This window comes from Pristiophorus japonicus, chromosome 11, assembly GCF_044704955.1.
Source record: "Pristiophorus japonicus isolate sPriJap1 chromosome 11, sPriJap1.hap1, whole genome shotgun sequence".
NCBI classification, from domain to species: domain Eukaryota; kingdom Metazoa; phylum Chordata; class Chondrichthyes; family Pristiophoridae; genus Pristiophorus; species Pristiophorus japonicus.
In genome coordinates this window covers 122304264-122330780 of record NC_091987.1, presented here as the reverse complement: position 1 = coordinate 122330780, position 26517 = coordinate 122304264, and the positions used below count along the sequence as shown (strand labels likewise).

The 26517-nt window shown below is 44.2% G+C and overlaps 1 protein-coding gene across 2 annotated transcripts in view; it reads right to left on the bottom strand.

Moving 5' to 3' along the window:
• The window catches only part of sh3kbp1 (SH3-domain kinase binding protein 1), a 380309-nt gene that overhangs the window by 138372 nt on the left and 215420 nt on the right, over positions 1-26517 (bottom strand). For both annotated transcript variants that reach the window (XM_070893971.1, XM_070893970.1), the window contains 2 exons: positions 21510-21639; positions 11063-11265 (listed from right to left, as the gene is read on the bottom strand). In XM_070893971.1, the coding sequence (XP_070750072.1) occupies positions 11063-11265; positions 21510-21639 (333 nt within the window). The remainder of the gene's footprint in view (positions 1-11062; positions 11266-21509; positions 21640-26517) is intronic.

Below are 26517 nucleotides of genomic sequence, written 5' to 3'. Positions count from 1 at the left end.
TCTGTTCCTGTACATCTAGTAATCCTCCAAAGATACTCGCGAGGCGATGTGGATACAATCAATGCAACCCTGTACCTTTGGGAAGCCAGCAATCCTGGAGAAGACCACAGCCCTGTCACGCATTGCCTGGGCGGTCATAGGAAATTTATGTAGTCATTCCTCCGGGCATATAGTGCAGCTGTCACCTGCCAAATGCAGACATGTGTTGCATGTTGCGAAATGGCGCACACATCCACAGTTGTAGTTTGGAACATCTGGATGCATAGAATAAAAGTGCAGCTGTAACCTTTCCTTAAACTGACAACGCAGTCCTCCTGATGCTTTTAAGTTGCAGGTCTGCTTTTACTAACTCACAGATCTCAATTACAACTTCTTTGTAAAAACGCAGCCTTCTGACACACTCTGCATCACTCAGGTGCAGGTATGAATGCCTGTATCGATATACCCGACGTGGGTAAGGCCTCCTGTCCATCACCCTACAGGCTCTGAGGTTCCTCATGCGATGACTTTGAATCAATTGTCTCCTCCGCAGCAGCATCATGCAAAAGGCTTGCACAAGATATGGCATTATCAGTATTGCCCCCAGGCTTAAATTTTACCTTTGCAAGGAGCTCAAAACGGCAGGCACGCAGGCAAGACAAGGTTCTTTGTTCTCTGTCTCCACAGGTCTGTATGGACCACACCCAGGTCTGAGCAGGCACTGTGATCCGGAAGCCCTCACCACCCACCAACCCCCGGGCTACATTTGATGCAAGGTGCAGTCTTGTTATGCCTTCCGATTGCCTTCCACAGCCCTCCACCCACCCAGGCTTGATTTGATGGGTAGTGCAGTCTTCTGATGCCTTCCGATCGCCTTCCACAGCCCCCACCTCCCCCCGCTGGGCTTCTTTTGCAGCCGAGCCCCGAGCCCGTGTCCGGGCACGGGACCGATTCTGCCGGCTGACGCTCTGACCCTCCAGCCCTGTTTGCAGACGTTCGTTGGTGGCGTGTCAGTTGAAAAAATATGAAAACTTACAGAATTCCATCAAGCTTCCATTTACTGCAGTATAAGGTAAAAAAAATTAAATCTTTATTATGCATATTTAAGTCTTCTTGACTGCCTCCAAAACTTCACTGGCTGAAAAACAATGGCGTCTTTCCGCGCCGATTTTTCAATGTGCACTGCTTTTTCTTAACTCACTAGAAGATTTTTCGGGAGTGGTCACATACACCGACTTAGGAGAAATTTTTTGGGGGCAAACTTCCATAATTGACAAAAACTGCCGCAGACATCAGGTGACGCAAAAAAAAACAAACCTAAAAAAAAATCGTAACTAACTGAGTTACGCTGGCGCACATTCCTTGGGGAAACTTAAATTTTTTAACTTACGGCAAAAAAAAATGGCGTGCGCCAAAAAAACGGCACAAATCACTGGGGAAAATTGAACCTAATGAATGGTTACAGCACAGAAGGCCATTCAGCACGTCGAGCCCGTGCTGGCTCTCGGCAATAGCTCTTCAGCTAGTCCCACTCCCCCACTCTTTCCTCATAGCCCTGCAAATTTTTTCTCTTCAGCTACTTATCCAATTCCCTTTTGAAAGCCATGATTGAATCTGCCTCCATCACCCTTTCAGACAATGAATTCCAGATCATAACCAGTCGCTGCGTAATTTGTTTTTCATCTTGTCACTGTTGTTTCTTCTGCCAATCACGTAACATCTGTGTCCTCTGGTTCTCGACCCTTCCGCCAATGGGAACAGTTTCTCTCTTATCTATTCTGTCTAAATCCCTCATGATTTTGAACACCTCTATCAAATCTCCTCTCAACTTTCTCTGCTTTAAGGAGAACAACCCCAGCTTCTCCAGTGTATCCTTGTAACTGAAGTCCTTCATCCCTGGAACCATTCTTGCAAATCCCTTCTGCACCCTCTCTAAAGCCTTCACATCCTTCCTAAAGTGAGGTGCCCAGAATTGGACACAATACTCCAGTTGATGCCGAACCAGTGTTTGATAAAGGTTCATCATAACTTCCTTGCTTTTGTACTCTCTGCCTCTATTTATAAAGCCCAGGATCACATATGCTTTTTTGAACCTGCCCTACCACCTTCAACGATTTGTGCATATACCCCAGGTCTCTCTGTGCATGCACCCCTTTAGAATTATACCCTTTAGCTTACATTGCCTCTTCTCATTCTTCCTACCAAAATGTATCATTTTGCAATTTTCTGCATTGTCATCTGTCACGACTTTGCCCGTTCCACCAGCCTGTCTATGTCCTCTTGAAGTCTATCACTATCCTCCTCACTATACTTCTAAGTTTTGTGTCTTCTGCAGAAGAACTAAATGCTCAAGTCCTGGAGTGGGCCTTGAACCAATGACCTTCTGACTGAGAGATGAGTATGCTAACCATCTCTGACAGCAGTTCCATTTCAGTTTTTGCTTTTCCTAGCTAGGATCCATTCAGGGGAATTCTGAGGATATGGAACATATGGCTGCCACTGCATTCTTCAAGTGATAGCGCTGTCTGTCCTCCCAGCTAATAACCAATATTATTTTGCAAAATTTGGGCTTATAAAAGTATTCAGCTTCTGTGCCTTTGTCTGTACCCAGATCTCAGTAACATACAAAAGCATCACTGGACATTAGCCTTAGATCCACCTTTTTTATACCCTATTCTATACTACTACTCCTGGAGAATCGATCAATAGCTTTCAGCTAAAGCAATTTTTCTCCATCATCTTTAGGCTGGCTTTCAACTCTTAGATAGATACATTTGTGCACCACTTCCATCTCCTCATCAATGCCCACTTTCTTCAGTATTTCTTCTGTATCCTTCCTCAAGAATTGCAAGTGCCATGTGACCACAACTATTGTAAGGAGAAGTACTCATGGAGACCAGAGGAGGCAGCAGACCTGGGCGAGACCAGAGCGGGAATGGCGATAAAAGGAGTTCGGAGTGCAGGCCCGAGACCAGAGGAGACAGCAAACCTGAACGAGGTAAGAGTGCGAGCAGAGTGAAAGCAGGAGCAACTCAACAGAGGCAGAATTCCAAAGAGTCACGTCAGAGTAGACATCGGCACAAGGGAAGGAGCTGATTGGTGAGTAGCTGGTGAGTGCTTTTTTGTTAATGATTAAGTTTATTGCTGCTGGGTTAGTTCTTAGTCTATTAAATAGAGCCATGGCAGGCAAGCTCAGTCCCGTGGCTTGCACATACTGTGCCATGTGGGAAATCCTGGATGCTTCGCGTAGCCTGGACAATCACATGTGCGGGAAGTGTTACCAGCTACAGCAACTCGAGCTCCGCATTTCGGAGCTCGAGTGGTGGCTGGAGTCACTGCAGTGCATCCACGAGACTGAGAATTTTGTGGATAGCACATTTCTAAAGGTGGTCACACTCAGCAGCTTAAAAGTGTGCAGGCAGAGAGGGAGTGGGTGACCACCAGACAGAAGAGGAGGACTAGGGCAGGTAGTGCAGGAGTCCCCCGAGTCCATCTTTGCCCTCCACTCAAGCTGCCCGGTGCTCTGATCCAGTGGCTGGCGGACTCTCAATGTTTGCCCCCGACATAGTCTCACCCAGTAAGTCCTTTTTCTGTTCTGAGTACTGGTGAGGGCGATGGGATGGTGCCTCTAGGGAGTGCAGCCAGAGCCAAGTGCACGGCACCACGGATGGCTCAGTTGCACGGGGGGATGGGGAGGATAAGAATGGAAGAGCAATAATGATTGGGGATTCAATAGTCAGGGGAGCAGACAGGCTGGTATGTTGCCTCCCTGGTGCCAGGGTCAAGGATGTCACCGAGCGGCTGCAAGGCATTCTGGGGGGAGAGGGTGAACAGCCAGAGGTCATGGTCCATAAGGCAGATGAGCTGAGAGCATGAGAGCACAAAAAGACACTTGGGAGTACGATATTATAGATATTACTATGACATGGCTGAAAGAAGGGCAGGTATGGCAGCTCAACATTCCTGGTTACAGGGTTTTCAGATGGGATAGAGAGGGGGGTAAACAAGGAGGGGGGGGGGTCTCAGTATTAATTAAAGAAGCAATTACAGCTATGAAAAGGGATGATATGTTTGAGGGGGTCATCAAACGAGGCCATATGTGTTGAATTGAACAACAAAAAAGGGGCGATCACACTACTGGGAGTGTACTATAGACCCCCAAACAGTCAGAGGGAGATAGAAGAACAAATATGTGGGCAACTTGCTGGGAAGTGCAAAAACTAGAGAGCTGTAATAGTGGGGGATTTCAACAACCTAATATTAACTGGGAAAAAGGTAGTGTGAATGGTACAGAGTGGAATTTCTAAAATGCATTCAGAAGAACTTCTTTAGTCAGTATGTAACAAGCCCAATTAGGGAGGGGGCGGTTCTGGACTTGGTTGTGGAAACTGAAGAGGGGCAGGTGGAAGGGGTATCAGTGGGAGAGCATTTTGGTGCTAGTGATCATAATTCAGTAAGATTTAGGGTAGTTATGGAAAAGGACATAGGTGGACCAGGAAAAAGAGTTCTCAATTGGGATAAAGCCAATTTTGCTAAGCTGAGATGGGACTTGGCCAAAATGGACTGGAAACGGTTACTTGATGATACATTAGTGTCAGAGCAGTGAGAGTCATTCAAGAAGGAAATCCTGAGGGTACAGAGCAAGTATGCTCCCTTAAAGAAAAAGGGTGGGGCTGACAAATCTAGAGCCCCCTGGATGTCAAGGGACATACAAGGTAAGCTAAAGAAAAAAAAGGGAGGCTTATGACAGATACCTAGAACTCAATACTACAGAAACTCTAGAGGAGTATAAAAAGTGCAAGGGTGCAATTAAAAAAGACATCAGGAAAGCAAAGAGAGAGCATGAAAGAATGTTGGCAAGTAAAATCAAGGAAAACCCAAAAATGTTTTACAAATACATTAAGAGTGAGAAGATAACTAAAGAAAGAGTGGGACTTATTAGAGCCCATAAAGGAAATCTGTGTGTGGAGGCAGAAGCCGTGGTTATGATTCTTAGTGAATACTTTGCATCTGTTCTCACAAAAGAGAGGGGCAATGCAGATTTTACAATGAGGGAGGAGGAGTGTGAAATATTAGATCAGATAAACATAGTGAGAGAGGGGAAGTATTAAGGAGCTTAGCAGCTTTGAAAGTGGATAAATACCAGGCCCAGATTAAATGTATCCCAGGCTGTTAAGAGAAGCAAAAGAGGAAATAGCAGAGGCTCTGACCATCATTTTCCAGTCCTCTCAGGCTACATTTGAATATAGGGAGTATGATTAAGAAGTTTGCAGATGAAACTAAAATTGTCTGTGTGGTTGATAATGAAGAGGAAAGTCATGGACTTCAGGAGGATATCAATCTACTGGTCAGGTGGGCAGAGCAGTGGCAAATGGAATTTAATTCAGAAACGTGAGGTAATGCACTTTGGGAGGGCTAATAAGGAAAGGGTATACACATTAAGTGGTAGGCCACGTAATAGTATAGATGAACAAAGGGACCTTGGAGTGCTTGTCCACAGATCCCTGAAAGTAGCAGGCCAGGTGGATAAGGTGGAATGCTTGCCTTTATTGGCCGAGGCATAGAATGCAAGAGCAGGGAGATTATGCTTAAATTGTATAATACTCTGGTTAGGCCACACCTGGAGTACTGCGTGCAGTTCTGATCGCTGTATTATAGGAAGGACATGATTGCACTAGAGAGGGTGTAGAGGAGACTTACTAGGATGCTGCCTGGAATGGAAAATCTTAGCTATGAGGACAGATTGGATAGGCTGGGTTTGATCTCATTGGAACAGAGGAGGCTGAGAGGAGACCTCATTGAGGTATACAACATTTGAGGGACCTGGATATAGTGGATTGCAAGGGCCTATTTCCATTGGTGGAGGTGACTATTACGAGGGGGCATAGTTTTAAGGTGGTTGGTGGAAGGTTCAGAAGGGATTTGAGGGGGGGCTTCTTCACGCAGAGGGTTGTCGGGGTCTGGAACTCACTGCCTGGAAGCGTGGTGGATGCAGAAACCTTCACCTCATTGAAAAGGTGCTTGGATGGGCACTTAAAGTGTCGTAACCTGCAGGGTTATGGACCTAGAGCTGGTAATTGGGATTAGCCTGGATAACCTCTTATTGGCTGGCGCAGATACAATGGTAAGTACTGCAGGGAATCAAATACAGCCAGGGTGATCTACTGGACTAGTTTTGATCACCTGAATGGGTCGGAAAGGAATTTACCCAGATTTTTTTCCCAATTGGCCTGGGTTTTTAATCTGGTTTTTGCCTCTCCCAGGAGATCACATGGCTCCAGTTGGGGTGGAGTGTAGAATGTTTCAATGTCAGGGGTTGTGTGGGGTGGTCTAGTTGGGCTGAGTGCTCTTTACCTTTCCGCCATTGTTCATAGGTTCATATGTAACCTTTGGGCTGCTGACCAAGGGCCTTACGGCACTTTGTCGGCCGGCGCGGACATGATGGGCCAAAATGGCCTCCTTCTGCGCTGTAAATTTCTATGCTAATGTTGTACCTTTGTTTAAAAAGGGAGAAAGGGATAGACCAAGTAATTACAGGCCAGTCAGCCTAACCTCAGTGGTGGGAAAATTATTGGAAAAAATCCTGAGGGACAGGATAAATCTTCATTTGGAAAGACATGGATTAATCAAGGATAGTCAGCATGGATTTGTTAAGAGGTCATGTCTGACGAACTTGATTGAATTTTTTGAGGAAGTAATCAGGAGGGTCGATGAGGGCAGTATGATGTAGTGTACATGGATCTCAGCAAAGCTTTTGATAAGGTCCCACATGGCAGACTGGTCACGAAAGTAAAAGTCCATGGGATCCAGGGCAAAGTGGCAAGTTGGATTCAAAATTGGCTCAGAGGCAAGAAGCAAAGGGTAATGATTGATGGGTGTTTGTGTGACTGGAAGGCTGTATTCAGTGGGATTCTGCAGGACTCAGTGCTGGGTTCCTTGCCTTTTGTGGTATATATCAATGACCTGGACTTGAACGTTGGGGGTATGATTAAAAAGTTTGCAGATGACACTAAAATAGGCTGTGTGGTTGATAATGAAGAAAGTTGCGGATTGCAGGAAGATATCAACTTACTGGTCAAGTGGGCAGAACAGTGGCAAATGGAATTCAATCCGGATAAGTGTGATATAATGCATTTGGGGAGGTCTAACAAGGCAAGGGAATACACAATGAGCCTGAAATTCTGATGTCCCGGGTCCGTACGAAGTTTCTACGGACCCGGGAAGGCATCGGAAATGCCGGTTTTCAGCGTGCAATGTGCATGTGCTGAAAACCGGCTTTTCTAATCTGTCAAGTTTCTGGCTTTATAGATCTTGTGCATATCGGGAGCAAGAACACTTGCAAGTGCAAAATTTGCGATATTTACGCATATCTTGCCCAGCAAATGTCCTCAAAAATCTTGCGCCTGAAAAAGCAGGTGTATAGCCTACTTTTACAGGTGCAAGTGTTTAAAAACATACATAAACATTAAAATTAAATAAACACATATGAAAACATATTTTATTGTTAAAAACCCTCCCCACTACGGTAAGTTTATTTTAAGTCATAATTAAAAAAACTTTTTAAAAAGTCGGGAAAATATATATTTTTTTATAAGAACTTTAATTTAAATGAATCTTAAATATGTAGTGTATTTTTCTATTCGTGTTGTGTGTATTTGGGGGAGGTTTCTCATTCATAATAATGGGAACTCCATTATGAATGAGAAAATACTGTACCTTGATTGGCTGCCCAAAGCCATGTGACTCCAGCTCCAGCATATGGACATCCCAACGTGCACGCGCTCCGATGCGTTGGAATGAAGGCCTCAGGATCGGAAGTTCGAGCAGGCGCAGCACCTTCAGGTAAGTGCGCATTTTTTTTTCCTTTTTTCAGTAGTTTGCCTATGGGAAGACCTCGATCGGGATTTCTGGGCCATTAAATGGTACGAAACTGAAAAATGTAGAGGAACAAAGGGACCTTGGAGTGCAGGTCCACAGATCCCTGAAGGTAGCAGGCCAGGTAAATAAGATGGTTAAGAAGGCATATGAAACACTTGCCTTGATTAGTCAAGGCATGGGATACAAGAGCAAGGACCTAATGCTTTAACTGTATAAAACACTGGTTAGGCCACAACCGTGTGCAGTTCTAGTCACCACATTACAGGAAAGATGTGATTGCACTGGAAAGGGTGCAGAGGAGATTTACAAGAATGTTGCCTGGATTGGAGAATTTTGGCTATGAGGAAAGATTGGAGATGCTGAGTCTGTTTTCTTTGGAACAGAAGAGGCTGAGGGGAGACATGATTGAGGTGTATAAAATTATGAGGGACCTGGATAGAGTGGCTAAGAAGGACCTGTTTCCCTTGGCAGAGAGGTCAACAACCTGGCGGCATAGATTTAAAGTTTTTGGGGAGAGGTATAGAGGAGAAATTTCTTTACCCAGAGAGGCTGGTGGGGGTCTCGAACTCACTGCCTGAAAGGGTGGTAGAGGCAGAAACCTTCACCACATTTAAAAAATACTTGGATGTGCACTTAAAGTGCCGTAACCTCAGGGCTACAGACCAAGAGCTGGAAAGTGCAATTACGCTGAATAGTACTTGGTCGTCCGGCGCGGACACGGTGGGCTGAAATGGTCTCCTTCCATGCTATAAATTTCTATGATACTATGAAGACCAAGACAAATGGCATTCTTGGGTATTCAAGTGTCAAACTGTATGACTGACTGTCTGTTATATCAGAATTCCCAAAAGAGTCAGCTTTTCAGAATATTGTAAATTGAAATGTTAGCGTTGCTTCATGTTCCATCTTTAATAAATTATCTTTTTAATTTGCACGCCTACTACTCAATGGACAGGAGGATGGCTACTAAGCGAAACTGGTTGAAATGTGCAAAGTCTATGAAAGTGAAAAGACCAAAATCTGTATTATATCTGGATGCACCAATGAGAACCCAACACCAGGGAAATAACAAAACCAGAAACAAGCTTCATTCAATCCTGCTGTCACTAGCACTGCAAATCTCCAATATATTGAAGTCAATAGGTAATAATGTGACAGTTATTCTTATTTGCTCTTAAGGTGACACTGTAATTTTCCACAGCCTGTTGCAATAGACACAACTAAAATACACTATTATATTTATGACTATGAGTAAGGCCATGGAAGATTCACTGGTAAATATGATCCAATAATGTAACAAAACAGGTCGTACAAAAAAACCTAAATCATGTTACACAAAACACTGAACACAAAATGTGTTAACCAGAGTAATTGCATAATCAAAATTCCAAGACTCAGCCATCAAATTTAGTACACTTCTAAGTAAAATTTAAAAATTTGCACGCATCTAGATAAAGTAAAAATATTTTCACCCTCTCCTAGATGCATCCCAAATATTCAGTGATTTACGAAGAGTTAAAAGAGTCATTCCCTGCTGCCACGTACATCAGCCACTGAGCAGATAATAAACACAGATGCTGGGACGATGACTAATATTACATCAATATGATCAGTGTGTATTTCCACACTAAACCTATGTTTTTTGGGACTTATGTGGAGAATTCATACATGCATCGATATTAATAAGCAAGAAACTGAACTTTTTCTTTAAAAAAAATTCTCTCAAACCTATGTAAAATAAATCAGAAAATATTTTACAAACTAAGAGAATTTAAAACAGTTGTTTAAAATAATTATAAAAATGGAACTGATTGTTTCCATCATACACATTAAGCACAGAAACAGAAGTAGGCCATTCAGCCTCTTGAGCCTGCTCCGCCATTCAATAAGTTCATGGCTGATTTGTATCTCAACTCCATTTACCCACGCTTGATATCCTTACTGAACGAAAATCTATCGATCTCAGTCTTGAACATTTTAACTGTCCCAGCATCCACATCCTTTGGGAGTGAGAGTCCCAGATTTCCACTACCATTTGTATAAAAAAGGGCTTCCTAATACAGATTGGTCCTCCCTGGTCTGGGACTCTCTGGTCCGGAAACATCCATGGTTTGGCATTAGCTGGGCCTGAGAGAGGGGAGGGTTTATTTTTTTTAAAGTTTCGATTGGCTGGAGCGGCAGTCAGGGAGTGTATTTGGTGATTGGCTGGAGCGGCTGTCAGTCAGTGAGTGTGTGTTCGGCGATTGGCTGGAGCAGTTGTCAGTCAGTAAGTGTGTTCGGCGATTGGCTGCCAGTCAGTGAGTGTGTGCGCAGGTGCTGAGGGAGCCGCCCACAGGCTGCCAGCACGCACACACACAGGTGCCCGTGTGCTATCAACGGGTACCGGTAAGCATGACCTCCCATGGTTTGGAAAATCCTCTGTTCCAGCATCGGTTAGATCCCGAGGGTGCCAGACCAGAGAGGTCCAACGTGTATGACTCCTAAATGCCCTAGCTTTAATTTTAATAATATGCCCCCTTGTTGTGGATTCCTGCACCTGCGGAAGTAGTGCCTCTGTATCTACCCTATTGAATCATTTAACCATTTTAAATACCTCCATTAGATCACGCAACACACTAAGAGAATAGAAACCAAGTTTATGCAACTTGTTCTAATTTTTAACCCTTTAAGTTCGGGTGATGAGTCTGCCATTTCCATTTACACCTTATCTAGACGCATCTTTTGTTTCTTAACTTGTCCCATTACCATCACCTTTTGCCTTGCACCATCATCTCGTTTGTCTCTTAATCTCTTCTGCCTTCCATCTTATCACAGAACTTCTCTGTTGTTCTTTCCTCCCCTCTCCCAATTCCCTGCCCCTACACTTGCTTAAAAACCTGTTACATCTCTAACTTTTTCCAGTTCTGATGAACAATCTTCGACCTGAAACGTTAACTTTGTTTCTCTCTCCACAGATGCTGCCTGACCTGCTGAGTATTTCCAGCATTTTCTGTTTTTATTACAAAGTACTCATATAACAAGTCTGTTATTTTCTTATCAATAAATGTGTAGGCAAGCCTGCACAACACAGGTATAATTTATATTTTTACATTCTATAATACATTTTACATTTTTATTTGTAACAGTACCTGATACTAAACTAAAAACATTGAATTCAATTACTGTCCGTAGTTTTTTTTAAAAAAAGACATAATAGAGCATTTACCTTATCAATAGTGCCATGATCAAGTTCTATTTCCATGGACCTTGGTCTTAGTTTGATAGGTTTGTCTTTAAAAATGTCTCCAAAGCCAAATCCTTTTATTTTTTTCGGCTGAATTTCTGTTGCGATTGCACCATTTGATCCATCTGATTTTTCACCAGTTCCATCTGTAGCATCCTGTTCAGGACTTCCTCGGTCCTTAATATCTAAAAGAACATTGAATTGTTGTAATAAAGGAAAATGAATTCTGATAGGCCATGTGACCACAAGGGTAAAAGCATCAGAGCTGAATCTAACCGTGTTTTCAGTCGACATTCACACTTCTAGTTGGGGCCATTCCCAATCGGGAACAGGAACCTAATTTTATCCTCCTAAACCCAGGGTGGCAAGACCAATTGTAGCATCCCAACTGTTGGGCTGGCTGAGATCAGCCAAAATTAGTCGGGACTGGGACTCAAACCTTGTAACTTCTTGGTCTGTATGATTCAGTTACTTACTTTTTTCCTCATTGTTTGAATGTTATCCTCCACATACAGGCTTGTCCAAGTCATTAACAATGGGATGAGCATGAATCAGGGAGGCTCTAAGAAGCTGAACAGATCTAACTTGTCCTTATGTTACATATCACTGCCCTGAATTAATTCTAAATTTATTTTACAGAAGTAGGTAGAAAGATTTATGTACATTAGGCCGAAAGAACTAGATATAAGCACAGGTGTAGTAGCCAAGAGTTGAAGAACCATAAACAAGGTTGAAATTGAGAATTAGCTAAAAACAGTTAACTTACTAAAATGAAAATATCCACCAAATAAGATACTAATAGCCTCCAAACTATCATAGGAGATTCTACAGCTAGATGTGATGACTCACACAGATATCGGAGACACGTTTAAAGGGCCCCAAACCAATAAATACTCAGGGACTGACACTACACTTGAGAGTGCTCAATGAGACTCATGATGAAATCCATTAAGTGCTAACAGTCACCATTGAGTTAATGAACACAGAGAAGATCTCGTTGTCGATGCCTGCTCTCGTTGATAGAAGGCTCCCAAGATATGGGAAGTGGCCTACGGTGTCCAGGGCTGCGCTGTGGATCTTGATGACTGGGGGCAGTGTTGTGCAGCGAGGACAGGCTGGTGGAGGACCTTTGTCTTACAGATGTTTAGCGTAAGGTCCATGCTTTCGTACGCCTCAGTAAATCCGTCGACTATATCCTGGAGTTCAGCATCTGTATGTGTGCAGACGCAGGCGTCATCCGCGTGCTATAGCTCGACGACAGTGGTTGGGGTGGTCTTGGACCTGGCCTGGAGATGGCGCAGGTTGAACAGGTTCCCACTAGTTCTGTAGTTTAGTTCCACTCCAGCAGGAAGCTTGTTGACTGTGAGGTGGAGCATGGCGGCGAGAAAGATTGAGAAGAGGGTTGGGGCAATGACGCAGCCCTGTTTGACCTGGTCTAGACGTGGATTGGGTCTGTGATGGATCCATTGGTAAGGAACACGGACTGCATGTCGTCGTGGAGCAGGCGGAGGATGGTGACGAACTGTTTTGGGGGCATCTGAAATGAAGGAGGACGCTCCATAAACCTTTGCGGTTGACAGTGTCATAGGTCTTTGTAAGGTCGAAGGCGGCCATGTATAAGGGCTGGCGCTGTTCCCTGCATTTTTCCTGTGCGCCAGTGCAGCCTTCGGCCACCTGAGGGAAAGAGTGTTTGAAGACCAGGCCCTCAAAACTGCCACCAAGCTCATGGTCTACAGGGCTGTAGTAATACCCACCCTCCTGTATGGCTCAGAGACATGGACCATGTACAGTAGACACCTCAAGTCATTGGAGAAATATTACCAACGATGTCTCTGCAAGATCCTACAAATCCCCTGGGAGGACAGGCGCACCAACATCAGTGTCCTCATCCAGGCTAACATCCCCAACATTGAAGCACTGACCACACGCGATCAGCTCCACTGGGCAGGCCACATAGTTCGCATGCCAGACACGAGACTCCCAAAGCAAGTGCTCTATGCGGAGCTCCTTCACGGCAAATGAGCCAAAGGTGGGCAGCGAAAACGTTACAAGGACACACTCAAAGCCTCCCTGATAAAGTGCAACATCCCCATTGACACCTGGGAGTCCTTGGCCAAAGACCATCCTAAGTGGAGAAAGTACATCCGGGAGGGCGCTGAGCACCTCAAGACTCAATATCGAGAGAAATCAAGCACAGGCAACAGAAAGAGCATGCGGCAAACCAGTTCCACCCACCCCTTCCATCAACGACTATCTGTCCCACTTGTGACAGAGTCTGTGGCTCTCGTATTGGACTGTTCAAGCACCAAAGAACTCAGGAGTGGAAGCAAGTCGTCCTCGATTCCGAGGGACTGGCTATGATGATGATGATGACAGGGGAGATCGAACTGGATTGGAATCAAATCTATTCTCAAGAAAGGTGACGAGACAAACCCAGATAACTGGCAAAAATTATTAAATTGATTAGAAACAAATTTGATTATCTATGTAAAAATAACCTAGCAAATGGCAGCCAACACTGTTTCAGAAGGTTCAGACTAACTTTCTCATCTTTGTTGAGGTTGCTAATACAAGATTATGGCAATGCATATGCAATGGAAGGGATGAAGGAGCAAGTAGATAGGGGAGTGACATTGGATTGAAGAAACAGAGCGCTACAAAGGTTATACTGCTTACAATCTGCAAAATCAATTTGAATACAGAAAACAACATAAGTTGGCTAAATTTGCCAGTGATGCCAAGTTGAATCTGGTGAAACCACCAAGGAGTTACAGAATGACTAGACAATATTTGTAAAGTGGCCAGAACTAAAGATAAAATGTAATACAGATAAGTGCAAGGTCTTGCATAATACACTGCAAGAAAATAAGACTTTTTTTGGGAGGGGGGGGGGCGGGAGGAAAGACGACATACTTATTTAATTATTATGCTGAACTAGCTAATTCGACGGAACATTTTGGGAATGGTAATAGACTCAACACTGACCATAACCAGTCACTGAAAAGCAGCAATCAACAAAGCAAGCAGAATGCTGAGCTACAACACAAACGCAAAATACTGCAGATGCTGGAATCGGAAATAAAAACAGAAAATGCTGGAAATCTCAGTGGGTGAGGAGAGAGAAACAGAGTTAATGTTTCAGGTCGATGACTCTGCGTCAGAACTGGCAATAGTTCGAAATGCAACAGATTCTTAAGGAAGTGTTGAGGCCCTGAAAGAGAATGGGGTGGGGAGGGAGGGGTGGAAAGAACAAAAGGGAAGGTCTGTGATGGGGTGGAAGGCAGAAGAGGTTTGAGAGACAAAGGGGATGATGGGCCGAATTGAGATGGTAATAGCACAAGTTAGGAAACAAAAGGTGAGTCTAGATAGGGTATGAATGGCAGAATGATTATCAGCTGCCATGGAAAACAGAGAGAAACAAAATAAAAATAAAAAGGGGGGGGGGGGGAGGGCAGGAGGAGTTTTTGTTTAAAAAAAAGCGAGGAAAGGGAACAAAATGTGAGCAGTGGTTCTGGTCTGAAATTGTTGAACTCTATGTTGAGCTATAAAGTGTCTAAATGAAAGATGAGGTGTTGTTCCTCGAGCTTGCGTTGAGCTTCAATGAAACAGTGTAGGAATGCTGAGCTATGTTGACAAGTCTGTAAATTACAAATCTGAGGCCATCATACTGAAGCTATATAGTGCTCTGAGCAGACGACATCTTGAATACTATGTTCCAGGTTTAATCACAGAAACACTAGAGAAACATTCAAGTTCTGCAGAGAAATGCCAAATGACTGATTCCTAATGTAAAAACAACTGAATTATGAGAAATGGTTAGAAAAATTTTGACTTGAAAGTAGTCAAATTGAGGGGATCTTGTATGCACCATACTAAATTGAAAAGAACAGGTTAATCCTGAGGATTATATCAAATTGAACCATGACTACAGAACATAAATATAGTATGAGAAAGAGTGGGATGGGCAATAAATGCTGGCCTTGTAAGCGATGCCCACATTCTGGAACAAATAAAAAAAAAGGAATGGATAATAAGGAAATAGCAGACTTGTTAAATTAGTTATTTGTAACTGTTTACACAGTGGAGGAAGAGGACATAATACCAGATAAAATAGGTCAAGGAGAGGAACTTAGTGGATTTAAAATAATTTTTTTTTTAAATGCTAATGAAGAAAATAATGGGACATAAGATGGAAAAATCTCCAATACCCGATGGTTCCCACAAATATGTATTAAAATAAATATAGATGAGAAAATTGCAGTTGTATTAGTCATAATATTTCAAAGCCCTCTAAATTCAGAAATGGTGCCTTTGGATTGAGAAATTGCAAATGCCACTCCATTATTTAAGAAGGGAGGGAAGGAGAAACAAGGAAACTGCAGACGTATCAGTTTAACAACAGTAGTGTGGAAATTACTGTAATCTATCAGAAACAGTGACTGAGCACTTGGATAGTCATGAGCTGATCGAAGAGAGTCAGCATAGATGACTAACCTAATTGAAGAGGTCACTAGCATTGTAGATAGGGAAGTGTCCGTGGATGTTGTCCTTATGGACTACCAGAAGGCATTTGATAAGGTTCTGCACAAGAGATTATTAGAATAAAAGAGAGTGCATGGAATTGGAGGTAACCTTGTGGCATGGGTTGGTAATTGGTTGGGAGATAGGAGACAGTAGAGATAAATTCTCTGATTGGTAGGATGTGGCAAGTGGTGGTCTCCCAGAGATCTGGTGCCTCAGCTTTTCATCATATATATTAATGACTTAGATGAAGGAATTGGAGACTTGTTTATCCAAGTTTGCAGATGACACTAAGTTAGGAGGCACAGTAAGTTCTGTGGATGGGAGCAGGAAGTTAAAAGGGACATAGACAGACTAAATGAATTGGAAAAACTATGGCAGATGTAGCTTAATGTGGGAATATGTGACGTCACCCACTTTGGATTTGAGAAAGACAAATCAAATTATTTTCTTAATGCCAAGAGACTATGAGCTGTGGAGGAGCAAAGGGATTTAGGTCTTCATGTGCACAATTCACTAAAAGCTAATGCACAGATACAGAAAATAATCAAAAAGGCTAATGGAAGGTTGGCCTTATCTCAAGGGAGTCGTCATTCAAAAGTAAGGAAGTGATGCTTCAGTTGTATTGAGCCTTAGAGACAAACCCAATCTGGAGTACTATGTTCGGTTTTGGGAAATAAACCTCAGGAAAGATTTACAGATTAAACCTCCCTTTTCTGGGACTTCCCTTATCCAGCACCACCCCTCGTCCGGCACCATTCCCAGCCGCTCCGACATGAACAAATTGAAGTCCTTCCTCGCTGCCGACTCCCTCAATCACTGGCCTAACCTCGCGATCCACCTCGCCCCCTCCCCCCCCCCCCACCTCACCACGATCTCTCTGCCGCACTCCGAGCCCCAAGCCAGCCAGCCCCGATATCCCCTTGCTCAGTGCCTGTACCATCCAATTTAACGTGACCTTCCCTCATCTGGCAAAACCCCTTATCCAGCACAGGCCAGGTCCAGAGGGTGCCGGATAGAGGTTCAACCTGTATTGGCCTTGGAGGGATACAGCGCAGTTTCACCAGAATGATACCAGGGGCTGGATTTTTGGTTGGCTTGCACCTCAGTTAGGGTAAAGAGTATTTCTATGCGTTACGGCAGACGTACAGCTTTTACCACTTGTCTTGGACAAATTCGGTTCATGGTTTGCGGTGGTGCAAAAACTTACCGCCCCGTCTCTAGTTTCACTGAGATCGTGATGTCAATCTTCGTGCAACGCTCCGCTAGCACCCCATTAAAAGCCCGCCCCAGGAAACGTTTGAAAAAACAGGCGGTCCTAGGGTGCAGCCGTCATTATCTCCTCGAAATTTCAAAAGCCGAAAATCCAGCCCCAGGGCTTAAAGGGTTAAATAATGGGGAAAAGCTGCATAACCTTGGTTTGTAGGTGCTTGAGGGGTGATTTAATCAAGCTATTTAAAATAATTAAGTGATTCAACAGGATAGATGCAGAGAAACTATTTCCACTGGTGGGGGGAATTCAGAACAAGAGGATGTGGACTTAAAATTTGAGCGAGGCCATTTAGGTGTGATTTTTTTTCACACAAAGGATCGTGGAAATCTGGAACTCTCCCCAAAAGGTTGTGGCTGCTGGGATGGTTGAAATTTTCAAGACCGAGATGAGTACATTTTTATTGGCTAAGGGTGTCAAGGGATATGGAGCAAAGGTGAGTAATTGGAGTTAAGGTGTAGTTCAAGCACGATCCAACTAAATGGTGGAACAGGCTCAAGGGACTGATTAGCCTACTCCTATTGCTATGTTCCAAAGCAAGATGACTTAGGTACAAAGTGGTAAAATGCATCCTCAGGTCTTATCTCAGGAATCATTTTGTCATGCAAAGAGTGATCAAAAAGAATTGTCTTCCAGATAGGGCAGTGGAGGCCAAAAACTCGAGTCATTCAAGAGACAAGTTAGTTGCTGTGAAGAGGAGGATCAAATGTTTTTTGGAAGGTTGAGGTAGATGGTCCAAATGGTCGTCTTCATCTGTGCTTTGCTAAGTATTGATTTTTCAACCGCCGCCAAATTCAACAACGAATACAAACACAAAATACTGAGGATGCTGGAATCTGGAATAAGAGTTCTGACGAAGGGTCATCGACCTAGAACGTTAACGCTGCCTCTCCACAGATGCTGCCTGACCTGCTGAGATTTCCAGCAATTTCTGTTTTTATTCCAAATTCAACAAGATTGATGAGGTTGGAGCTTACGATATCGAGGATAACAATTTGATTACAACAACAACTTGTATTTATATAGCACCTTTAACATAGTAAAACGTCCCAAGGAACTTCACAGGAATATTACAAGACAAAAAATTTTAATACCGAGCCACATAAGGAGAAATTTGGGCAGATAACCAAAAGCTTGGTCAAAGAGGTAGGTTTTAAGGAGCGTCTTAAAGAAGGTAAGAGAGGTGGAGAGGCAGAAAGGTTTAGGCAGGGAATTCCAGAGCACAGGGGCTAGGCAACAGATGGCACGGTCACCAATGGTTGAGCGATTATAATCAGGGATGTTCAAGAGGGCAGAATTATAGGAGCACAGATATATCAGGGGGTTGTGGGGCTAGAGGAGATTACTGAGATAGGGAGGTGCGAGGCCATGGAGGGAGTGAAAACAAGGATGAGAATTTTGAAATCAAGGCGTTGCTTAACAAGGAGCCAATGTAAGTCAGTGAGCACAGGGGTGATGGGTGAAAGCGACTTGGTGCGAGTTAGAACACGGACAGCCGAGTTTTGGATGAGTTCAAGTTTATGTAAGGTAGAACGTGGTAGGCCAGCCAGAAGCTGGACTAGTCAAGTCTGGAGGTAACAAAGGCATGGATGAGGGTTTCAGCAGTGGATGAGTTGAGGCAAGAGTGGAGATGAGCGATGTTACAGATATGACAATAGACAGTCTTAGTTATTGTTGTGGATATGTGGTCAGAAGCTAATTTCAGGGTCAAGTATGACACCAAGATTGCGAACAGTGTAGTTCAGTCTCAGACGAATGTTAGGGAAAGGGTTGAAGTCAATGGCTAGGGAATAGAGTTTGTGGTGGGGACCAAAAACAATGGCTTTGGTCTTCCCAATATTTAACTGGAGAAAATTTCAGCTCATCCAGAACTGGATGTCGGACAAGCAGTCTGACAATATAGAGACTGTGGAAGGGTCGAGAGAAGTGGTGGGGAGGTAGAGCTGGGTATCGTCAGCATACACGCGGAAACTGACGCTGTGTTTTTGAATGATATTGCCAAGGGGCAGCATGTAGATGAGAAATTAGAGTGGACAAGGATAGATACCTGGGGGACACCAGTGATAATGATGCGGGAGCAGGAAGAGAAGCCATTGCAGGTGATTCTCTGGCTATGATCAGATAGGTAAGAATGGAACCAGGCAAGTGCAGTCCCACCCAGCGGGATGACAATGGAGAAGTGAGGATCGCTTGGTCAACCTTTTCAAAGGCTACAGACAAGTCAAGGAGGATGAGGAGGGATAGTTTACCTTTGTCACAGTCACAAAGGATGTCATTTGTGATTTTGATGAGAGCTGTTTCGGTACTATGGCAGGGGCGGAAACCTGACTGGAAGGATTCAAACATGGAGTTGTAGGAAAGGTGGGCACGGATTGGGGAGGCGACAACACGTTCAAGGACTTTGGAAGGGAAAGCAAGGTTGGAGATGGGGTGGTAGTTTGCAAGGACAGAGAGGTCAAGGGTTGTTTTTTTGGGGAGAGGAGTGATGACGGCAGATTTGAGGGAAAGTTGAACAGTATCGGAGGAGAAAAAAACGTTAACAATGTCAGCTAACATGGGAGCCAGAAAAGGAAGTTGGGTGGTTAGTTGTTTGGTGGGAATAAGGTCGCGGGAGCAGGAAGTGAGTCTCATGGACAAGATGAGTGGCGAGAGGTCATGAGGGGTGATCGGAGAGAAACTGGAGAAAGATGTGAGTTCAGGGCTAGGGCTAGAGCAAGGGGTAAACCTTGGAGGAAGTTTTGCCTGGGGGGCTAGGGGAAGGAAGGGGAGTGGCAGAGGTGGCTGAACGGCTGAACGGATGGTCTTAATCTTAGGAACAAAGAAGTCCATGAGCTCCTCTTACTTGTTGTCAGGTGAACATTTTCATTCATTATCCTGTATGTAAAACAGGATTCTGAGAATTAAACAACTTCAACATCTTTATGGCCTTTGCTCTAAAAGAGATTCGACAACCTGAATGAGGGGCTGTAAATCATTTATCGATGAGGATATCAAATTCAGAACATAATTATGGTATAGACCCAATTTGCTCCTCATATTGCCTCAAGAAGCAGCTATTTGAAAAGTAGAACAACATTTGCTTTGCCTAGTGGATCTCAGCAGATAAAGATGCAATCTCAGGTTATATTACCAAATAAAACGAATAATTGCTTTGGTGGCAGATGTCCTTTATTCTACAATATAATAAAGGCAGTGCTCAACAAACACAAGGCAATGCTGCTACTCTTGAGGGGAACTATATGGTGGCAGCTAAAATTAAGGAACTAGAACACTCCTAACCATAACAAAACCCCAAAGAAATGTTAGATAAACATCTTAGAATCATAGCATGATATAGCACAGGAGGACAGTCAGCCAGCTCTTTGAAAGAGCGATCCAATTAGTCCCATTACTCTGCTCTTTCCACAAAGCCCTGCAAATTCTTTCCCTTCAAGTGTTTATTCAATTCTCCTTTGTAAGTTACTAATGAATCTGCTTCCTCCACCCTTTCAAGAAGTGCATTCCAGATCACAACAACTCACTGCGTAAAAAATGTTTCCTCATGTCACCTGTAGTTCTTTTGCCTATCACCTTAAATCTGTATACACTGGTTACCAATCTTTCTGCAGCAGAAAACAGCTTCTCGTTATTTACTCATCAAATCCATTCATGATTTTAAACACCTCTATCAAATCTCCTCTTAACCTTCTCTGCTCTATGAAGAACAACCCCAGCTTCTCCAGTGTCTCCACATAACTGAAGTCTCTCATTCCTGGTACCATCCTAGTAAATCTTTTCTGCACCCTCTCTAAGGCCTCAACATCCTTCTTAAAATGTGGTACTCAAAACTGAACACAATATACTCCCAGCTGAGGCCTAACCAATGTTTTATAAAGATTTAGCATAATGTTCTTGTTTTTGTACTCTATGTCTCTATTAATAAAGGCAAGGATCTCATATGCTTTTATTAAATGGCCTTTTCTGTTTGTCCTGGCACCTTCAAAAATCTGTGTGCATACACCCCCAGGTCTCTCTGTTTCTGCACCCCCTTTAAAAATTGTACTATTTTGTTTAAATTGCAATTCTCTTGGATGAGATTTTGGGAGTTTTGTATCATGTGGCACACACAATAAAATGGGTCAGCCACCAATACAGAATTCACTCACTCTTTATGCAGAAGAGCAAGTGTTTTCAAAGTTACTTGCAAAAGCATCTGACCAGGGTAAAAGTTGAGTTGGTCAGAACAGATTGAGGTTATTTATAGATTCCAAACTCTCAATAAAACGGAGTCTCATAAGAACACATGGTAACATTACATAAATAATCATTAAGTCAAGTTTCGCAGCTACCTACTCATCTGACTTCTCTACCAGAGGGTCAGAGACTTAAGATCCAGGCTTCAAATCCAAGGAAGGAAAACTAACTCCATCTTCTCTTTCCTTGGAAAACAGGAAATATATTTACAGGAAATAGATTATAGAATTGTGAAAAATAATGATAATCTTTCCTCAAGTAACAAACTCAGGTCACAGAAAGACAATATCTTAGAGCACCACACTGTCACATCTAGGCACTTGCACATTCTGCTCGTTCCGACCCAAGAAATTAGTCAGGGAATATACAATTTGAATTTTACAGAAACATCTTTTCTGAACGTACTTGTTTTTAATGTGGTGTCCTCTTGGGTGCTGGCTGTTTCCTCTTGTTGACCTGAAAGCTCTTTAATGAAATTTGAGGGAAACATTCCACTTTTACCATTGAGGATACCTTCCCACCAGCCTTCTTCAACCTTAAATAAAACACACACACACACTACGTGAAGACAAAGTGGTTACATATTCTCCCATCATCAAATCTAAATTTGAAAAAAATGCATGGATTTAAAAAAAATTAACAAGGATAAATTAAGTCAGTTGGCCTTAGAACAACTAATTATATTTGGGGAGTTAACTTTGCAGTGACTTACGCAAAAGTATAAGGGTTGGAATCCAGCCATAACATCAACAAGATCTTTAGGCTTCACCAGAACAGTTTACATGAATCAACTGTTTGAATTACAGTGTATCAAACATCTAGCTGTGGTCATGGTCAGATAAGATTAACACAGTTAACCTGCATGTAAGATGATTGCTTTTGTTCAGAAAGGATGAAAAAAGATCACCAGTTTTAAAAAATGTCTGTGGATCGTGTAAGCAGTTAATGTATCAGAAAAATGGTAATCCAGGAGCTGAAAAGGTGAAAGTTAAAAAAATTGGAGCATACACACATGCCAAGTCCACAGATACAAACAGTAATGTGATCTTTTTTCCCCTCGCCCAAGGGAACATGGAAATTGGATACTAAGATGTTGCACTGGGGCTCTTAATTTTCTTGGGACAAATTTTTTGGAATGGTGTTACAGTGCTGCAATGTAGGGTGGAGCTTTAAATATCCTACCCTCTGTGTTGGGGGAAAAGCAGAAAGATAAACTGGATCTCTTTAAGATCAAACTGGTTCCAAGATGACATGCCTGACATTTGGAGATTGGAAAGATGTCAGTTTTCTGTGGCAGACTTAGTAATCCAACAATTGAACAATGCTGGTTTGCAGTACTCGAGGGCAACATTCCCTCTAAGCTGCGCGGCCGCATAGCTCTCTGTCGGTCCCGTGTAGCCAGATTAAATTTCGCAAATACACAAAACTGTGAATGGGCCATGAAGCTCCTTAAAGAGGCTGCACACCCAAACAAAATTAGGGACAACATTGCTCCGGGGTTCTGTTGACTGTTGATCAGTCTTAGATCACTGATGATACCTTTTTGGGTTGAGCATCACAGTTTATTTACATGTGCTCATGGATACAGTCATTACTCTTCATAATATTTCCCTCACTGATGTCATCTGCATGTACAGGATTAGATTCTATGGGGCCAAAATTCAGGCCCGCCAGAAAGCTGGCGGACCTACCTTTTCTTTTTGAAGTTTTTACCATCGGGTGTGATGAGGCGGGCTTCCGATCGATTTTCTCCACTTTACTGTTTTTTTCGGATCAGACCGAAAGCCAGTCATAATGGGGGCAAAAGTGCGGCGGTAAGTGCTGGTGAGAGGCGGAGGTGGGGGCGGGACAGAGTCTCCGCCGCTGACCGTGTGCGTCACCATGTCTCTCCCCGCATTTAAAGGGGAGAGAAGCAGTGTTTCTTTAGGTTTGGCCACCGGGCCACCAGGGAGAGTTTCGGCCGGGCCAGCGGCTTGGCACCCAAGAGGAGGTGCCAGGCTGCCTGTTGGTGGCCCTGCCAAACCCAGAGCCATAATTGTCTGGCCGATTGGGAAGTTGGCCGGCAAAAAAAAAACATGGCGGCCGCGGCAGTGCGCCCACCCCTTGAAGGGCCACTGCGCTGCCGTGGCTCACACACAAGAAACCAGGTGCACCGACGGAATAAACTGTCGGGGACACCATACGGTGGATCGTCGATTTTTTAAGGTAAATTTCATGCGGGGTGGAATGGAGTTGCGGGAGAGCGGCAGTCCACACTGGTGACGCGCTTGGGGCGGTCGACAGCAGCGGGGTGGAAGTGGGGCCCGCCCGAAAAATCCCAGAGGTGAATGTGGCTTGTGGCTACCAATGGACTGCAACGCAGCGGCCACTCGATTCCGCCGCATGGCCGCCACAAAACGGCGGTAACGGGCCTATCCGGACCCTGAATTTCAGCTCCTTTATGTATACCAACACCACCCAACTTTACCTGATCATCATCCACTTTGATTCTACCATTGCTCCACATTCCTGTCATCAATTGCTAAATGACAGAACATTTTCGGCAACTGAACTTGGACAGAACCTAGGCTGAGGGAGGTTGGTACTCATGCCAGTACCAACCTCCCTCGGCCTAAATTGCACTAATTTTCCCCAGTGCCACCTCAGCCTAAACCTGTGCTTGGCCTCGAGCTGAGCTTCCTTCCTTACTACTGATATTTTGCCAAAACCAAATTTGTTTCACCACTGGAACTTTGCTCATCTTAATCAAAACCCCAATTCACACTAATCCTCTCAAGGCTTAACTTTTTTAATGCTCTCCTTGCCAATCTCCCATATCTACAAACTCCAGTTTATTCAGAACTCTGCAGCTCATGTCCCACAGTCCCATCACATATAAAAAGTCAAACACAATTTGCTCCTGTACCCCAGCGTATGAATTTTAGCACTGATCTCGCTTTTGAACACCTCCACCATATGTAAGCCTTATCCTTTGTGCACGGGTTTCGGCTGAAACTCCGGACCCGAGCCCATTTCTTCTCTCTTTTTCCCTTCCCTTTTGGCCACTCTCAGGCCTTCTCCCCTTCCCATCAGAGTTATACCATCTTTCACTTCTCCCTTTCAGGTATTTTGCCTCCGACCCAATCCTTACCCCAACTCATCATTACAACTCTGCCTCCCTATTCTTCTGCCAAGATTGAATATCCCTTGAATAAACACACACATACCTTCTGTGCCTCCCTTGGTATTTCTCATGGTCTCCTTACAAGCAGCAACCACAACTGTCCCAGCCTCCACGATCCGCATTTCCGTCCAGAATGTCAATTCAGTTGCAAATAAGGCCCTTGCTGTCCAGGACCTTATTGCAAACAATTGCATTGACATTCTGGCTTTGACTGAAACTTGGCTCACATCTTACCCCATATTGAAGCCTCCCCACCTGGCTATACTTTCCATCTTCTGCACTGTCCAAATTGCAGCAGTGGTCACATCTTGGCCTGTCCTCATTTGAACACCTCACCTTGTTCCACACCCTCACATTACCTTTGAAATCTTCATTATCTATCGCCTACCTAAACCCCACCAGAGTTTCTCCCAGAGATATTCTTCTTCAGTCTCCGCAATGAGTGGCGACTCATCCTTAATGATTTCAACTTCATCTTAGCTTCCTTGCCTTCTCTCCTCTGCATTTATTGCATACCCAAAACCTCTTCCACCCACATTTATGTCCAATCCCTAGACCTTAGCAGCTCCATGGTTTGGATCACTGTAAAAGATCATCTCCAACGACTTCCTTGTGTCCATTACCACATATATCCTCCTCCACTCTTCCTGTTATGTATGTAACTATGTAATACTTGCCACCAGAGGGCCCGACTGCTGGAGTCCTAATGGTCACCTGCATACACTTGCAGGGCCAGAATAAAAGGTTAGCTGCCATGTTGGTTAGGTACTCTGGAGTTGTAATAAAGACGACTACGGTCACACTAAGTTTAGCTCACAGTACTCAGCCTCGTGGAGTTCTTCTATACACAACAATTGATGACGAGTAACAGAATACGAACCTTCACGCAACCATGGCTGCTGTTGGAATATTAGAGAGATTCGTAGAGGGTGATGGTTGGGAAGCCTTCGTCGAGCGTCTTGACCAATACTTCGTGGCCAACAAGCTGGAAGGAGACACTAACGCGGCCAAGCACTGGGCGGTTCTCCTCACCATCTGTGGGCCTAAAATATATGGCCTCATCAAGAATCTGCTCGCACCGACAAAACCAACGGAGAAGAAATATAGAGAGTTATGCACGCAGGTTCAGGACCACCTCAAGCCGAAGGAGTGTATCCTCATGGCCAGATATCGTTTTTACACACACCATCGCTCCGGGGGCCAGGACATGGCAGATTATGTCGCCGACATGAGACGCCTCGCGGGACCTTGTGATTTTGGAGCTGCATTGGGGCAAATGCTGCGGAACTTTTTCGTGCTGGGCATCAGCCACGAGGTCATTCTTCGAAAGCTGCTGGCTGTCGAAACCCTAGACCTGAGCAGGGCCATCGCGATCGCCCAGGCACGCATGGCCACGGACGAGAACACCAAACCGATATCTTCTCAACATCGAAGCTCACCGGCAAGTATTGTGCATAAAATTACATCGCTAGCAGGCCGAACTGCATATGGCAGGGCCTTTACGTCTGCAGCTGCAAGCACGGTGATGACTCAGAGTCAGTCATCAGGGGTGAATGTAAATCCATTAGCACTGTGTTGGCGCTGGAGGGGTAATCATCGGGCCCATTAATGTCGATTCAAGCACTAAGTGTGCAAAGGCTGCGCAACGATGGGGCACCTCCAGCGAATGTGCAAACGTGCTGCGACATACCACGTGGCAGAGGATGATTGATCCGACACGGATCACGCAGCACAGGCAACTCAACCCGAGGAAGAAGTGTATAGGGTACATACCTTCACCACCAAGAGCCCTCCTATAATGCTGAAAGTCAAATTAAATGGAGTTCCAGTATCCATGGAGTTGGACATGGGTGTGAGTCAGTCAATAATGAGCCAGAAGGCTTTTGAGAAACTGTGGGGCACTAAAGCACAAAGGCCCAAACTGAGCCCGATTAATGCAAAGCTGCGTGTCTACACCAAAGAGCTCATACCAGTCATTGGAAGTGCGGCAGTGAAGGTATCGTACGATGGAGCTGTGCATGACCCATCATTGTGGATTGTTCCAGGCAATGGTCCAACCGCTGTTCGGCAGAAGCTGGCTGGAAAAGATTAGGTGGAATTGGAACGACATCAAAGCACTATCTTCAGTGGATGACGCCTCGTGTGCTCAAGTGTTGAGCAAGTTTCCCTTGCTATTCGAATCTGGCATCGACAACTTCACAGGCGCCAAGGTACAGATCCATCTAAGCCCCGATGCACGGCCCATCCATC